At 43.1% G+C, this 17,678-nt stretch overlaps 1 protein-coding gene across 2 annotated transcripts; it reads left to right on the top strand.

Moving 5' to 3' along the window:
* Positions 1-8,106: 8,106 nt before the first annotated feature.
* Positions 8,107-17,595, top strand: echdc2 (enoyl CoA hydratase domain containing 2). 2 transcript variants are annotated; one of them, XM_028588400.1, is made up of 12 exons: positions 8,499-8,555; positions 9,600-9,648; positions 11,411-11,478; positions 11,563-11,650; positions 11,747-11,833; positions 11,961-12,053; positions 14,302-14,358; positions 14,494-14,556; positions 14,709-14,833; positions 17,050-17,100; positions 17,171-17,218; positions 17,393-17,595. In XM_028588400.1, the coding sequence occupies exons 3-12, from the start codon at positions 11,428-11,430 to the stop codon at positions 17,468-17,470; spliced, it is 741 nt and encodes a 246-aa protein (XP_028444201.1). In that variant the 5' UTR covers positions 8,499-8,555; positions 9,600-9,648; positions 11,411-11,427; the 3' UTR covers positions 17,471-17,595. The 2 variants fall into 2 exon arrangements, with proteins under 2 accessions (XP_028444200.1, XP_028444201.1); XM_028588399.1 differs by lacking the exon at positions 9,600-9,648 and having other exon boundaries at positions 8,107-8,555.
* Positions 17,596-17,678: the final 83 nt, after the last annotated feature.

The following is a 17,678-nucleotide window of genomic DNA, read 5'->3' as shown; positions in this document are numbered from 1 at the left end:
CATAAATAGGAAAAAAATCATGAATGATTAGGTATAAAGTAATTGTAAAGAGATTCAAATATTCCCTCTGAGCATAATTAGCCTACTGATCATTTATCACCAGGTACTCTTTTTGGAAGCGATATAGGTGCATTTCAAGCCTGCTTTCTTTAAAGGTGTCTCCATAGAGGTCATTCATCTTTCAGTGCCAATCATTTTCATCCTGTTTTCCCAGATGTTATGAAATTCCGATTTTAAAGAAAAGCTTGACATACTGGGTGATACGTTTCTTGGCTTCCTTTATCTTATCTTACCATAAAGACCAGCACATCTAAACTAACTAATTACCATGTTATATCTAATTTATTTAATTGGTACAAAAATGTAAGTAAACAAAATTACAAAATGCTGCTTTACAGGGTTATGTGACGATTTCTTGGCTAGTGGTTTACCTGTTTCCAGTCTTTTTGCTTAGCTAAGCTGGCTCCAGCTACATATTTACTGTGTAGATATGAGAGTGGTATCAATCTTTCAACTCTTGGCAAGAAAGCCAATAAGAGAGTATTTCCCAAAATGTCAAACTATTCCTTTAAAAGTGGCCTAGTGGTTTCCAACCGGGGCTCAATACTCCTCTAAGTTAGTCTGGCTATCACCAGACCAAGCTCAATCTTTTACGATTGAACATTAGCATCAACGGCATCAAAGAAATTATGCCACCCAAACATTCAAATGAAACAGTCTGAGAAGGGAAAATAAGTCTTGAACAAGAAAACTGGGACGAGGGGACACAAGTGGCTTGGCTTCATATTCAGGGTTCACACGCAGAAACGGATTATGACCAAGTTAGAATCCTTGGCCTGTTTTTCATAGGACAGGTAGTCTCGCATTGCCAGACCTTCCTCCACAGCGCTGCGGAGGAGGATCCACACAGCATTCCGAGATAGGAGAAAAACGTGCTCTGGTTTATTGGCATTTCTTTAAACCAATCACAATCGTCTTGGGTCGCGCTAAGCGCCAGACGGAGACACGATGCCGCTGCAAAATAGTCTCGGGAAGGAACTTGTTTTGGTGGAACGTGTACGTTCAAAAGTTGTTTTAGTCGTGCAACAGAAAACTCAGATTGGACAGATAATCTAGCTAGTTGTCTCAATTTACCCTGCAGAGATCTGAGGAGCAGTTAGTCCTCATAAATCGACCAGAGTTTAAAATTCCAACACAAAGAAAGCGGAAGGTAACGGACATCCGGCCGAAAAAGAGTGAAATCCGGCGGAATTTCCGGAGCAATCCAGGAAGTGGAACGTCGTGGATATAGACTATAGGACAGGTAACAACAGTGTAAGCTAATAATATGAAACCGTAAACCATTTTTCAACAACACTAAGAGTCCACAGTCACGGCACAGTGGTGCTTTGAGCTGAATGATAATGTCATCAGCATGCTTACATGCTCACAATTACATGCTGATGTTTAGCAGGTGTAATGTTTAGCGTGTTCACCATCTTAGTTTAGCATGTTAGCGTGCCAACATTTTGTAACTATTACATTGAAACACAAAGTACAGCTGATGGGAATGTCATTAGTTTTCCAGGTTACCTGATGGTGGTGCTAGACGAAAAGATCCCCTGGATCACAAAAGTTAATACAAATCATCCTAAGGGGCGCATGAAGGGCTTTACCAAATGTCATGGCAACCCACGTAATAGTGGTTGAGATATTGCAGTAGACGGACTGACAGACAGGCATTACCACCCTTACACAAAACTGTGAGAACATTACCGCTTTGACACTGACAGCCCTTTGTACGGCTTTTCATATAATTTCAGAGCTGCTGTGGTCAGACATGGACATCTATCTTCAGTTTGATGCATCATTATTGAAGAAAAGCTCTACCGAGTACAGGGCAGCCTGGAGGAAAATGAGCTTATTTTGATCAGTGTCGCTTTCTGTTGGCCTGTCTGCTCCCTCTGTCATGGGTTTGCTGTCTAAATGGCCCTGCTGGATCGTGTTCACGGATAAGCCTGGCGATCAGAATCATTAATGTAACTTTCCTCCCTGACTGCTCCAAACGGTGTCAGCTTCCAGAGATGCGTGTGTATCTCCATCTGCACACGTGTGTGAGTTTATACCGTTGTGTGTGTCACGAATAGCCTATACATGTTATTTTTTGCATTAGAGGTCTTGTGTTGTATGTGCAGTACATGGTTAGCCTGTGTTATACTTGTCTGCATGGATGTTCCCTGCCTTTGTGACAGGGTTCTCGTGAGTGTGTGTGCATATGTGCGTAGGCCACATCTTTATTTTTTAATAAGGGTACAGGCAGTGTCGGCTGTCAACCGCCAGCCAGCCAGCCTGCCTGATTCCCAACCTGAGGGGAGGGCCACCTCCTGTGCCATCAGAGGTGTCACTCACCTTTGCTTCACACCCATCACATTGCATCTTTTAGCTTCTCTTCAAAGACATCCCTAAATAATGACAAGGAGAAGTTGTTCTCTGTCTTTCCGTTTCTCTCGCTGTGGCCCAGTATAGTCGTAACTCTTCTCCCATCTGGCTCCGCTATCTATCCACTAAGTCCGAGGCTCTTTTTTCTCAGCACATAAACTCCATCATTCTAATGTAATTGAACCAAGAGTACGATCCTCTATCAGTCACCCTGACTGCCTCTATACTCAATGGTGTGTGTGTGTGTGTGTGTGTGTGTGCATGCTCTGCGGAGGGAGAAGATTAAACATAAAAACACAGCGCGTGAATTGGACGTTTTATTTATTGCCTATAATGCTTCAGTATTGCTATGAAGAAAACTGATCTAAAATTGGTTGAAAATAGGATAATGTTTCTTTTGTGAAGTGCTGTGCATGGGGAATTTACTTTAAACATAACTCCACATAACATTGACTTATTTTTTTAAAGATTATGTTTTGGGCATTTTTAGGCCTTTATTGACAGGACAGCTGAAGAAATGAAGGGGGAGAGGCGCCTAACATGGACATATCTTAAAGGATAGGGATCTGTATTTTTTGTTATTATACAATGTTATACAACGGGGTGGCAGTAGCTCAGTCCGTAGGGAGTTGGGTTGGGAACCGGAGGGTCGCCAACCAAAGTACAGAGTGTGGATTGGTAGCTGGAGAAATGCCAGTTCACCTCCTGGGCATTGCCAAGTTGCTCTTGAGCAAGGTCCCCCCAACTGCTCAGTACGCTGGTCCAGCACTGTCAGCCCATTTATTCAAACATCTCTCCATTTGTGCATGAATAGGTTCTGAGCATGTGCCCGTATGTAGTGACGTAAATTGTAATATCCCCACTGGGGATCAATGAAAATAAAATGTGTTAGTCCATCTCTTAATATTTTATGACTATTATGAGCTTTAATCCAAATCATTCCTACTGAAGACGTACCTCTTTAAAAATGGAAAACATACACTTGAATTTCTGACCAAGGCTTAATAGTTTCCTAAAACATCTGTACTGGACACTGTAGTAAATGCTTTTAGTAAACGTTCCTCAAACAGGAATACATTTTGGGGACTATTTTTTCAAAGTGGATGAATACACATTTGGAGCTCTAGAGAGTATTTACGGCAGCAGGACAATGTATGTAAAAGTAAACTACAGTGTCCATATTTATTGTAATGAAGAAACAAGTCCGCTAGTATAGTGAAACAGTGTGGCCCACTGATGTGTTTTTAGCCATACAGGTGGCACGCCTCTAGAGATAGTAATGGTAATTTAGCTATACTTTGTGCTGATTAGAAATCAGCATAAAGATGGTGAACATGGTAAACATTATAACTGCTTAAACATCAGCAAGTTAGCTTTGTCATCGTAAGCAAATTAGCATGGCAACTTTATCTCAACACACCGCTGCGCCAGAGTACAGCCTCACAGAGCCACTCTGGCTGTAGACTCTTAGACTTGTTGCTAGTTTTGGACAACACGAAAAAGATTTATGGCACAGAGAAATAAGCTAAATCGGACTTTGTGAAATTTAGTTAGTAGGACAAAAAGAAAATTTTTAAAAAGCACCAGGTATTGATGGCGGTTCAGCACAGCTGATTTGCATATTAGTGGAGTAAAAGGCAGGGTTGGTAATGTTGAAAAGCTAGCAAGATTTGAAAGTAGCATCTCCCTGACGCTCCCATAGACATATATAAACCGGACCAACAGACCCCGTTGCTCTGGACGGAGACCAGTGAAGGATATTAGAAGCACTTTTCCGGTGAGCGATGAGCGTTACTGCGCAGCCTCCAACTGAGAGAGACGACGTAAATGTGACGTGAGCAACTGAAAGTTGTAAGTCTTCTGTAGCTGTGCCAAGAGAAATCTCAATCATTCCCAATCTTGCAGAGACGGAGAGCGTAGGTATATGTAAGGAGATAACATGGGCACAGGCTTTTTTTATTGCTAACTAAAATGCTAGTTAACATTAGTAATTAAACTTAAACAGCTAATGTAAGTTGAAACTGCCTGCAAGCTTTTCCTGTACTATACGGTAATTCCTCTACTATGCGACAGTAAGTCGCGTGGTTATGACACAATCGTTAGCCTATTTTTATAAAAACATCTGCTACAGAGCCGTAACGTGAGATACAAGGTAATGGAGCCTTTTATACATTGTCGTGTTTCTTTAGAAATACAATGGACCAAAAAAGTCTTTAAACGCTTCAGATGTAAAGTTATTCGCTGTCAAAGTGATGTCCAAATGAATGGCAGTCAATGGGATGCTAATGGCGGGTGATCGTTTGGTAGCATCAAAATGGCGCCATTAAGAGGTTTCGAGTTCTGAAGCGAAGCTTACCCCCTTGGAGGCTCCATCTAACCCCTCCCCCTGCCCTCGGGGCTCCGCCTAGCTGTAGGGCTGGGTATCATTCAAAATCTTACGATCCGGTGCCATATGTTTTAAAATCCATTTCAACATCAACAAAAATACATTAAACACAAAGCTTTTATTTTCCACCTTAATTGTGAATCAAAACAGTTATCAAAATTAAAGAAATCTGGTAAAACTGCTCACTCAGAGTAACATTAATAAAAGTGCCTGTCAGTCAGTCATCAGGGCAGAGAAACCACCGTTGTGGCTGTTTGTCTAGTAAGAGGAAGCGTAACGTCAACAGCACAGCGACCGCTTTCGGCTCGCCATTAATATCATATCGCAGCAAACGCTGTCCGTGTGAAGTTATGAAAAACGGTAACTACTCTTGAAACCAACCGTGACTCTCTGTGACTTCAACAAAACTGCAGACAGTTTACTCCGTCCGCACCTCTCCGTGTGTGTGTGTGTGTGTGTCGGTCGGAGCTCCGCTCTGTGTCAATATGCAGAGAGGACAGATAAGCTTGCGCTTACGCGCTCAGACGTTTTTGGAACCGAAATTTGGCCCTACCTAGCTGTTTCTGCAACCTTTTTAGTCACCACTTTTCCAGCTTCCGTCTTTCTTTTCTTTGCCTGTTTAGCAGAGTGGACGGTTGCAAGTAACCGCGGTACGCGCAGCGGGGAGCAAGGAGGCATGTCACTGGTTCCTTCCAAGCGGGCCGCGTTTTTACAGTATTACAGCCAGCAGCTACAGGTGACAGGTCTTTTTCAGAGCCCATATCTTATGTATTGCCGTCGGCAAGAGCACAAGTTCATGAATGTGGAATGGAGCGTAAGACAGAAAACTACTTTATGCGTTAGTGTTACAGTATGTCTGTGTGATGAAAATTTCAGACACAAAGGTCAAACACACTGTACGTGCCCTGAGCACATCACTGTGCTGTCTTGCTCATGACAGACAGCTCCGGTAACAGGATGCCACTCACTCCTTCTGACTCATGCCCGGCCTTGTGCCCCCCCAGTCACCAGGCCCAAACTTAACCCCGGGCTTTGACGAGGCCGTGGCACTCTACACTCGTGTCTCTTGGTCACGTCACCTCCAGCTTCTCATTGGAGGAGAGGAACCATTTGCTGGAAAATGATAGTGGGGCGAGTTCATGTCTCTTGGACTACAGCAGTCTGTCACTGACACTGCGAGCTGGTAATGAAGAAATCAGCCCATAGTGAAAAGACATGAGTGGTGACACTGGCAAGCAAAGGGAGCAGAGGAGCAACAAGACAAGACTGGCTGCGTGGCGTGAGCGTGTCAGCTGCGTGGCGTGTCCGTTTTGATTTTGGCTCCCACGTTAACAGGTTAGAGCTTGCACACTGCCTGCGTGACGCGCCTGTCTCAGAAAACGCGTGCATGCTAGAAATAGGGCTGACGTCTATTTTTCGCAAGCGTGTTGGAAGCGTTTCCAGACAAAATAGAATACAAAAAGATGTTTATATGTCATTTTGACACAAATACACTTAATAAATGACATTTTGATGTTTGAAAGTCTTATGTTTTGACATAAATGCAGATATAAATGTAATAAAAAAAAGAATGAATTTAAAACGATTTTCAAATATTGCACCTGTTAATACAGAACGAAATATTCTGTAGCCTGTTTTGCCGTCAATACTGCCGACGTTGTCTTTGCTGTAAACAAATCAGTATATATTTATGTTTATGGGAAACATACGTGTACAGACGAGGCTAGTAGCAGCAGCGCCGGGTCAGACCCGTTTCTGGTGTGCGAAGACATAGAAACGCCACGCTCACGCCATGCAGCCAGTGTGCAGGGGGCCTAAAGGCTTCTCCAATCTACCCCCTGATACGATGCTGACCCCTGCCGGATAGGAGGGGCAATGCTGTGTGGTTGGCGTCAGTCTAAATGCGCTATGTCCAAGATGTCTGTTGGCAGAGGGAGGGTGTGTATCTGTCCAGTGGAAGCCAGGGAATGATGCTATAGGGCAAACTCACTGAAACAAATTCTTCTCCTTTGTCATGTTGATGATTAAAGGCGAACCCCATCTTCTGCGTGTCTCAGAGTTCCTGCTGTGGTGTGTGCCATTTATGTGTGTCTTGTCTGGGGACAGACTGGTTTTGTTCGTCCCAAGCCATCAGGTTCAGTTTCTGTCACTCAAAAAACATCCATCATCAGATTTCCATCTCAAGGCACGTACACATGAGAAGAGCAATACACACGCCTGCCAGACGTCAAGTCTAAGCAGCCTGTTGGCCTCCAAAGCAGAACCTTAGAAATCCATCAGGTGACATTTCACTTCCCTGCAACAGAATCTGCAGACTAACGCAAATCTGAATGATCTCTCTTTACCTCTCAAATGACCTCGTCAGGTTTAACATTCACATTTAACACATCTCCTGCGGTCTCTTTCTTTCTGTTTTATCCAAAAGAGCAATGGTCAAATCTATGTGGGTAACACATATATGTGTTTCTATTGAGTTGTGGTTAGAGTTTCAGTTTTACTTTACCCACTTAACCCTGCATGCCCACCCTCCTGACCCAACACCCTGCAGCACACCACAGCCACCTACACTCAACTCTTAGCCTACTGTACATTTATATCTCAGTAACAGATATTAATATGATTCACTGCCCAGTCACTTGCATTCATGTCAATTAGGAAGAATAAACAAAGCCAGACAGCAATGAAAATGTGCACGCTGCGGCAGAAGGGAAGTAATCTGATCGATGCAAATGTAATCTGATGTAAATGAATGCTAAAATAACTTTGTTATATTTCATAAATTGTCAATTTCTATAACAATGTCTGGACCACACGCACCTTGGATACGCGCGCGCACACACACACACACACACACACACACACACACACACACACACAAAACACACACAGGCCTGTCTCAGCTCAGAATGTTGTGCCATCAGAGTCAGAGCTACTGTCTCACTGTGTAATTGCATAACCTGTAAAGACATTCTAAATAATGCATGGTCAGACTAGACATGGGCAGCCTGACGGAAAACCTTACCTCAACAATTCGCTTTGTCTGGCCAAAGACTGGACACTCCAGAGACAAGACTGAAGAACAGTGTGTGTGTGTGTGTGTGTGTGTGTGTGTGTGTGTGTGTGTGTGTGTGTGTGTGTGTGTGTGTGTGTAGACCGATGATGTAACAAACAACAAACTTTCACAATTACAAAATGTTCACTTTGAGTCATGCTGAGGAAGGTCTGGCAATGCGAGACTGCGCTGAGTGAAATAGTGACTGGTATCAGGTAGTGTGAAAAATCCTGACGCCAAAGTCACTTCAACATTTCAGGCATAGATTATAAATTGACAGAACACCGTCATGTTTCAGCTCTGTGGTGTGGTGCACTGCCTTGTATCAACCTGTTGGCACTGCTGCTTTCAAAGGAAAGGTCAGGAGCAGCCCAAGTCCCTCCTCTTTCAGGAAGAAACCTGCACCAAATATCCTGCATCTCTTCCTGCTTCTAAAAAAACTAGTAAACAGAGATTGAACAGCCAGCATGGCAACTCTCCTTCGCAGACTGGCAGGGCCCATGTGCTTATCGACGCGGTGGCTGGGAGTGATTCAGCGGGAAACTCATGGCCGAACTTCCCATCGCATCCCCCGGAACGGATCGCGCCTGCTGCCCGGTGGCGGTCGCCCTCTGACGGTGTACAGCCGCAGGCAGCACACGGCGGCAGGTCCGGTGACGTTAGAGGTGGATATAAAGCGGCTAGAGGGGGAAGACGACGGTAATGGCCATTGTACATTGTTCGAATTCACACCGACAAACTCGCCCTTCTGTAAACATACACATTTAGGGTTTGACAGACACCTTTCAGCCATCCACCCGAGGCTACAGTCAGTGATGCCACGTAACGCGTTACTCTAATCTGACCACTTTTTTCAGTAACGAGTAATCTAACGCGTTACTATTTCCAAACCAGTAATCAGATTAAAGTTTCGTATCCAAGTCACTGTGCGTTACTATTTGTCATTTTCCTTAGTAAAAATATATATTTTGGCTTTCTTCTTGCGTCTCGGGGAGTGAAGTCACGTATGCGACAAGTCACGTTTTCAGCATGAGGACAGTTCACGTCCTACCACGCAGCGACACAAACGTAAACAACAATGGAGGGAGGAGAGAGATGCGCGTTTTCTAGCTGGAAATACAGTCACTATTAGAGTTTGTGTCAGCTAAAGACGGCAATATTAAGGTTGATTGTACACTCTGTGCTGGTGGCGACTACGTCAAATTTGAAGAAACATTTGGAGTCGCAGCACTGCAGCCAAACTTAAAGAGCAAGTCCCAAGCAGAGAGGAGGTTTCTCCCCCCCCAAACAACAAAAGCTGGACTTCGGTCCAAAACCAATAAGTGGGGGAGAGTTGAAGAAGTTGGTCGGACAGTATGTTGTAGAGGAAATGCTTCCCTTAAACACGGTTGACTCGCTCTCTTTCGTGCCATAATAAACCAGAACCTCAAGTAAAAATCAAGTAATCTGTAAAGTAACTAAACTACTTTTAAAATCAAGTAATCTGTAAAGTAACTAAGTTTACTTTTTTAAAGTAACTGTGGCAACACTGGCTACAGTAAAGCCTGCATCTCCTGCATGCTGAACTGCACAAATATCATAGACTTTGCTTAGTTTGCTGAAGAAGAGCAGGTTATTCCCACAAGTGCTGTTATTTATGGAAATTATTAAAATGGCGGGTGTTATTGAGGAAACTTGGTTTAATTCTCTAGGGAAGTCCTGTAGCCTAACATCACGAGATTCTACAAATTATTTTCTGTACAGGAATCTGGACCAGTTTCAGTTTTCCTCCCATGAAGTGGAAATTAGTGGAGTAAGTCGAGTATCTTTTCTGAGCTGAAAACCACTATCAAAACAGAACATTTCTTAGAAATGTTGTGACTTTATGGAAGCCCATTCTTGCCAAGTACCTAAATAAATACATGAAACATGAAATGTATGCAAAATGATCTAATATGAGTGGATGATTTTTATTTTATTGATTCATCTTCTGATTATATTCTCAATGAGTGTATTAATCGTCAGAAAATAGTAAAAACATTTATTGCGCACATCAGACCTGCCAACCTGTACGCATTTTGCGTAGTATATACGCATTTTGACATCAAAATACGGTGATACAATTTGTCGCTTTAAGCTACGCGAAAATCAGGTGACTGCTTTGAGTTTACTCGTTGACGTGCAGTAGCCGTCTCCGTCTAACTCTTGATGATAGTAGGCAGCTAAAACTTATGGCTAAAACCGCGTAGCAGCCACGAGCATGCTGGGAAAAAAAACTAAAGAAGAAGAGTTCGACCAATCACAGCGTAGGGTCTCTTCCTCTAATGTCAAGCTAGGATATCGGCTACTGATAGTGTTATTCATTCCTCCCTCATTCCCGTTTAGTTTGGTTGGTATCCCCAAGGGAGGACGATGCTTGCAATTGTGAAATGAATTAATTTACGTAGCCTACCTGTCAACTTTGGAGAAATATTATTTATTTATATTATTATTAATAAAGCCTTGCATTTATAAAGTCTTGGATTTCGTTACAAAAGTCTTATATTGTTTTGCCTTTCCTATGATTAAGTTCATACCGTAACAAAATTAACTGTTACTAATGTAGGCTAATTAAAAACTGATCGGAGCCCGTCACTGGACGCACCGGAGGACCGAGACACAAAGTAAAGACGCCTCTCTGACCGGTACTGGGGGGTTAACGGTTAAACTGAGCTGAGGATGTGTGGAATGTGTCGGTGTCTGTTGGACCTTGGCTGGCCGCTCGGCGCTAACAGGCTAACGGCTTATTAGCTAGCCAAACACCGAGCGGTAACATCTGCAAAGATTGACTCTGTGAGCGCATCAATCTGCTCGGTGTGCGTAACAAACAGAGCGAGCAGCCGCCGGACTCTAACATCTGTTGATCCGTGCAGGACTTCACTGTGAGCGGACTGTTTAGAGACGATGTGACCGGCAGGTAACGTTAAAGGTTATCTGCTACTGTAGCAGAGCTGCAAGGAAACGCTGAACTGAGCTGTGTGTTTCCAGTGTTAAACATGTTCATGAACACGTGTTCATGAACCAGAACTTCGACAATAAATCAGTAAGTTGCTACTCAAAAAAGTTTTTCAAGGTTGGCAGGTCTGTCCCATCAAAAGATATAGTAAGATAAGTCATTTACAATATAGACAGAGGATCTAATTATTATGCATTACTTATCAAAATTGTTCCCCATTATTTTGCTGTCAGTTGATTATTAACAAATTGAACAATGTTTTACTAATTTAATCAGTTCTAATTGCGTCCTTTTATTTCCTAATGATAAAATATGCTATTTCTTTTCTTTAAATTAAAATTGTAAATTGTACTCTATTTATTTATTTATTTCCCTGACAGGAATAGGCTTCCGTACTGACTTGACTGTAAGTTATGAAATAGTACATGAAGATCACACTGTGCTTACACCAATAGTTGATGAACCCACAGTTTTGGCATTCGAAAACAGTCAATCGATTAAAAACAATGAAAATAAACCATAAGTTGCTGCCCTCTCTCTCTGTCTCTCTCTCTCCTTCCTGTTGCTCTCTCTTTCTCAGGGATAGTAGAGGTGCTGATGTGCCGACACAAGGCAAAAAACGCTCTGGGCCATATGTTTGTGTCACAGGTGAGCAGACATGTACTTTGCCACTCACTCACTCACTCACTCACTCACTCACACTGACCGAGGCACTGTGTCCCGTGTGTGCAGATGAGAGAGCTGGTGTTCAATCTGTCCAATGACTCGGCAGCTCGCGTGGTTGTCTTCAGGAGTTTAGTGCCGGGGGTCTTCTGTGCAGGTAAGTGTTGTTTGGAGCGTCTGAAACCTGACATGCCTCTGGATTTGGGATCAAAGCCTGTCTTATTGATATGTGATGGTGTGTGCGTTATCACAGGTGCAGACCTGAAAGAGAGAGCTCAGATGAACCACCGTCAGTCTGATCTGTTTGTTCACGGCCTGCGATCCCTCATGACTCAGATAGGTAAGAAAGGGAGCCTATTGCCATGTTGAGAGTGAGCGGTTACCTCCCAATAGTCAGGCCCTGAGAGTGCACATTATGTATAAGCATTTTTTTGAACCCTCCTCTGTTCATTGTAATGCCCTGGCAGCATCGTTGCCCATGCCGACCATCGCGGCGATGGACGGCGTTGCCCTGGGAGGCGGTCTGGAGCTGGCCTTGGCCTGTGATCTCCGCACCGCTGGTGAGTGACCTCCTGAACCTTCGCCTATAATCTCTGAACTGGATGAGTCTGCATCATGCTTGAGTATATTTCATATTATTCTTTCCTCCCTTCAGGGGATGTTGATTGTGTATGAAAGGGGATGTCACCGATCCAGTCATATCCGATCAGTGGTTGAGTCCCAACAGGGCAGTGGAAGATAGCAGCATCCACTTAAGATCATTTTTCTAGATTGACAACACCCTCACACCATCAGCGTAGATTAGAGCAGTGGTTCCTACAGTATTGTGAAATACTTTGAAATAAAAGGTGGTTCGAAGTTCTCCCAGCTCTATAGACCTGTGACGATGGGTCACGAGTAGGTATTACTTGATTATAAAGGGTCAGGACAGAATCTTCTATCTCAGCCTTTTATTAAATGTTTTGCCATTTTATTGACAAACCAATAATTGATAATAATTGATTAATAGGAAAAATTAGAGCCAGACCGATATATCGGTGGGCCGATATTATCGGCCGATATTAGGCATTTTCAAAACTATCGGTATCGGCATTTATAATGGCCGATAAATGAATATTTAAAAAATAAAATAAAAACAGACAAAGACCCTTCAACCATGTTGTGAGTGGTGGCGTTGCATAGTTTGTCCACCAGAGGGCGATCTACAACGTCCATGTTGGCAACACTCGTGTTTAACCCTTTAAGTTTTATATCTTAAATTTGTATTTTTATACATGTTATTTATCAGAACATTAATATATTTTGATGTTCCTCTGTTCTGTTGTGACAATAAAACAAACTTATTAAACTGGATTATCATATTATTTTAGTGAGGACTCATAAATAACTACAAATAACTAATGTTAGGGTTTCTGGATTATTTATTTACAGGCCGATATATCGGATTATCGAATTTTCAAATCACCAAATATTTGTATCGATATCGGCCTTAGAAATCCTTTATCGGTCGGGCTCTAGATTAAATGATAATTAAAATAATTTGAAAAAAGATTCAAGCCCTAATTGTTACTATTGGGTTAGTCTATGTTGTCAGTCGAATCAGGAAACATCCTCCAAGCTAGAACTGACAATTAAATTATATCCAGCCTTTTTTTGGGTAAAATTCTCATCACACACTCGATGGCCATTTTAATTCCAGAGCTCGCCTCCCTACGTACAGAGGTCCTTCCAGAGGCTATTTTGCAGAGGCGCCATTACTCCGTTAGTGCTTAGCGCCGCCCAAGACGCTTGTGATTGGTTTAAAGAAATGACAATAAACCAGAGCACGTTTTTCTCCTATCCCAGAATGTTGTGTGGACTAGCCAGACCCTCCTTCGCAGCGCTGTGGAAGAAGGTCTGGCAATGCGAGACTACTATTAGGTAAACATATCAACTCCAATTTTCAAGGAGATTTTCAAGATTTCCATTGGTTAGAAAACTCAGTGTTTCTAAACAAGCAGTGGTCAGTCATTACAAACTCTTGATAGTCAAAATGCTTAATAGTGAGGAAATGTGTATAAAATGATGCACAAGACATAGTAGTCCAGGCATGAAAGTCTTCCAAATTCATATCATTTACTTAGTGTAAAGATCACATATTGTATTAAGAGCTGGAACAAGCCTCTACAGAATATACTGTATATCATACTGGCAAGCTGTGGAAAAGGATGATTTTTACCAACCTAAAGCTACTTCAGGGAAAATAAAAGGTAAAACTGGATGTTAAGGGGTTAAGCTTTTGAACTATTTAAAAATAAAATGCTAAAAACAAAGCGTGTTGTTGTTCCTGTTCACCCAGTATTAATGATCGGCTGCTGAGCTCAGGGAGCTCGATGGTGTTTTAAGCCCCCAACTCCTCCTTCAAGGCACCTAACCCAAACCATTGCCTAATCCTAGAGACGCTGGGGGCTTAAAACACCGATAAACGCTCAGGCTCTAATGATAGCTGGTGAGGCCAGACACATCTGCCCAGCTGTTCGTGGAGCTGAATTTCCATGTGATCGGTTGAATTGGTTGTGGCAGCTCGCTGATTGGCTGAGCGCTAATGAGCTATGTGAGCAGGTGTTTGCATCTGTTGCTCTGACAGAGGCATCAGTCAGACTTTACGCCATCTTAATGGCACTCAGCAGCACAGACCTTCAACTGTCCTGTGCGTGTGTGTGTGTGTGTGTGTGTGTGTGTGTGTGTGTGTGTGTGTGTGTGTGTGTGTGTGTGTGTGTGTGTGTGTGTGTGTGTGTGTGTGTGTGTGTGTGTCTGTGTGTGTTTCAGCCTATTCTGCACAGATTGGTCTGATTGAGACCACACGGGGGCTGCTTCCAGGGGCGGGTAAGACAAAAATAGAGCTCAGGGAGCTCGATGGTGTTTTAAATAGACAAAAATGACATTGCAAAAAAACTGAATGTTTAAGTAGAGAGACAAAGCAGCTGTGAGAAGTTGACCTGGAAGTGGTTTGTCCTGCAGGGGGCAGTCAGCGGCTGCCGCGGATGGTCGGCATCACTCTGGCCAAAGAGCTCATCTTCACAGGTGGTGTTACAGGAGCACTGACATGTTGCTGTACACACAGGACGCTTATCGTGTATCACTACTTCTTTCTCTCTCTCTCTCTCTCTCTCTCTCTCTCTCTCTCTCTCTCTCTCTCTCTCTCTCTCTGTGTGTCTGTGTGTCTCTGTTATCAGGTAAGTGTGTGGGAGGTCAGACAGCTCTGGAGATGGGGCTTGTAAATAGAGCTGTAGAACAGAACCAGACAGGAGACGCTGCCTACAGAGAGGCATTCAGCTTGGCCAGAGAGATACTGCCACAGGTTAGCAAACAAACACACACTTTTTCACTGAGATACTGATGCATCCCTCCTCCTCCTCCTCCGGGCAGGTACCTGCTCTCTCACCTCCTCCTCCCTGCTTCTCTCTCTTTTCATCCACCAATCTCCTCTGACTCCTTGCATTCTGCCTTTCTCTCCCTTCTCTCCCCCCCCCCTCTCCATTCATTCCTCCCTCTCTCCAGGCCTCTGTCGCTCCATATTTCTTTCACTCCAGTTCAGATGCCCGCAGTTGGCAGGGCCAGAGTGGCAGTCGAGTAGAGAAATGGACCACAAATAGCACTGTGTGCGCACACACACACACACACTTCTTCCAATTTTACAAGACAAGGGAAGTAGCCTCTGCAGTCAATATTTAATTGTTTGGAGTCCCTACAGTTGAATTTGGATTCCAGGGATTCAGTAACCTTAATAGTTCGGAGGATTTGCTAGAAAGACCGATTTAAAAAAAAAAAAAAAAAAAAAAAAAGCAGTGGTTAGGATCCGTGTCTTTCGATAGACCCTCCATGCTACGTCTTTCAAACACTTTGTTATAAATGCCAGATATGTATGTATGTGTGTGGGTGTGTGTGTGTGTATATATATACACACACACACACAGTTGTGTTCAGAATAATAGCAGTCCAACATCACTAACCTCATAAATCAAATCTTTTGGTAGAAGTGATATTTCTACATGGCAAATAATTTACTAGTAAGTGTTGTAGAGTCATAGAAAACCAACAGACCCAACAGTCATGACATGCATGCTGCTCATTCTGTGTAATTGAAAGGGGCATGTTCAAAATCATAGCAGTGTTGTGTTCACTTAGTGAGGTGATTGATTCTGTGAAGACACAGGCGTCAGTTATGGAAGGAAGGAAGCAAATGTTGTGCATGTGATTTCAAATGCCTTGAAATGGCATCCAAAGCCTGAACAACGTGGGAAAAAATGGTCAACTACCATTCGAATGGATCGAAGAATAGCCAAAATGGCAAAGGCTCAACCGATGATCAGCTCCAGGAAAATCAAAGAAGACTTAAAGTTACCTGTGAGTACTGTTACGATCAGAAGAAGGCTATGTGAAGCAAAGCTATCAGCTAGAAGCCCCCCCAAAGTCCCCATTGCTGAAAAAAAGACATGTACTGAATAGGTTGAAATTTGCCAAAGGACACATTGACTGGCCAAAGGAGAATTCTGTGGACCGATGAGAGCAAAATTGTTCTTTTTGGGTCTAGGGGCCGCAGACAGTTTGTCCAACGACCCCCATGCACTGAAGTCAAGCCAAAGTACTGTGAAGACAGTAAAGCATGGTGGTGCAAAAATCATGTTATGGGGATGTTCCTCATACTGTGGTGTTTGGCCTGTTTATCGTATACCAGGGATCATGGATCAGTTTCAATACATCAAAATACTTGAAGAGGTCTTGTTGCCTTATGCTGAGGAGGAAATGCCTTTGAAATGGGTCTTTCAACAAGACAATGACCCAAAACACACCAGTAAGCGAGCAAAGTCTTGGTTCCAGATGAACAAGATTGATGTTATGGAGTGGCCAGCCCAATCCCCAGACCTCAATCCCATAGGTGACATCAAAAATGCTCTTTCTGAGGCAAAACCCAGTAATGCAGAGGAATTGTGGACATTCCAGTGCAATCGTCCTGGGCTGGAATCCCTATTCACAGGTGCCAGAAGTTGGTCGACTCCATGCAACACAGATGTGAAGCAGTTCTCATAAATAACGGTTATGCAACTAAATATTAGTGCAGCGATTCAAAGTAAAGCAACCATTTTTCAGTTTATACAGTAAATGTTTGAGTTTGTAAAGACAAATGCAAATACTGCTATTTTTTTTGAACAGCCTAATATTCCTTTTTCTTCACTTTCTGTAGAGGTATAACAAACTTGATCAATTTTGGTCATGTTTTGATTTAGAATTGAATGTGCAGTGTTCCCAATGCTTTGATATTATGGAATTAAAAGCTATTCAAAAGGATTTTGAGCATCATTCACTTTTTTTAAATCACACTGCTATTATTTTGAACACAACTGTATATATAGAATATTCACCCACTCTTCTTAGCGGCGTAAATTTGTTTCATGTCTTGGTCATTCCTCTATTTTTGTGCTGGGTATGTTTTACTTTGACGTGATGGCTGTAACAGTCAGTATAATAGTGTATTATTGATACCATCAGAGTCTAACGTTTTCATTTGTGGCCCAGGCTCCTATCGCTGTGCGGCTGGCAAAAGAGGCGATAAACAGAGGCATTGAGGTACATTGTGATTCATAGATTTTATCTTTATACATCAGGGATGGTAGTGACTGAAGTCTGTCTCTTCCAGGTTGACATGAGCTCAGCAATGGCAATAGAGAGGATGTGTTACGCTCGGGTAAGACTGCCAGTGTTTATTTCATGTTTTGAAAATACTGTACCTTTTGCACGTGATTGCTGCGAGTCAGATTGAGTGAGTCAGAAGTTGGGTTCAGCTTTGACGCTCGCTCTCGGATGTTTGTGAAACCCTCTGAGGGCTGTAACTCTGCTGTAACCCTTACTGTGTCTTCAGGTCATCCCCACACGGGACAGACAGGAGGGAATGGCTGCCTTCATAGAGAAGAGACCCCCGCGGTACACAGGGGAATAAAACTCTTTTGCACGATTGGATTAGTCTCTCACGGACACACAATCTCTCCATAACCTCATGTCTGATAGACAATTAACTGTGTGTGTGTGTGTGTGTGTGTGTGTGTGTGTGTGTGTGTGTGTGTGTGTGTGTGTGTGTGTGTGTGTGTGTGTGTGTGTGTGTGTGTGTGTGTGTGTGTGTCCGTGTCCGTGTCCGTGTGTGTGTGTGT

Source organism: Perca flavescens, chromosome 9, assembly GCF_004354835.1.
Source record: "Perca flavescens isolate YP-PL-M2 chromosome 9, PFLA_1.0, whole genome shotgun sequence".
Taxonomy (NCBI): domain Eukaryota; kingdom Metazoa; phylum Chordata; class Actinopteri; order Perciformes; family Percidae; genus Perca; species Perca flavescens.
The sequence above is the reverse complement of the archived record's forward strand: the minus strand, read 5'-3'. Positions and strand labels throughout refer to the sequence as shown.

What these genes read in the sequence shown, in the direction of transcription:
- echdc2 (XM_028588399.1), top strand. Translation starts at nt 8,324, where the DNA reads ATGGCAACTCTCCTTCGCAGACTGGCAGGGCCCATGTGCTTATCGACG. An exon ending in GCCGGGGGTCTTCTGTGCAG is followed by an intron (nt 11,651 to 11,746) that starts GTAAGTGTTGTT and finishes GCGTTATCACAG; the next exon opens with GTGCAGACCTGAAAGAGAGA. An exon ending in GGGGCTGCTTCCAGGGGCGG is followed by an intron (nt 14,359 to 14,493) that starts GTAAGACAAAAA and finishes TTTGTCCTGCAG; the next exon opens with GGGGCAGTCAGCGGCTGCCG.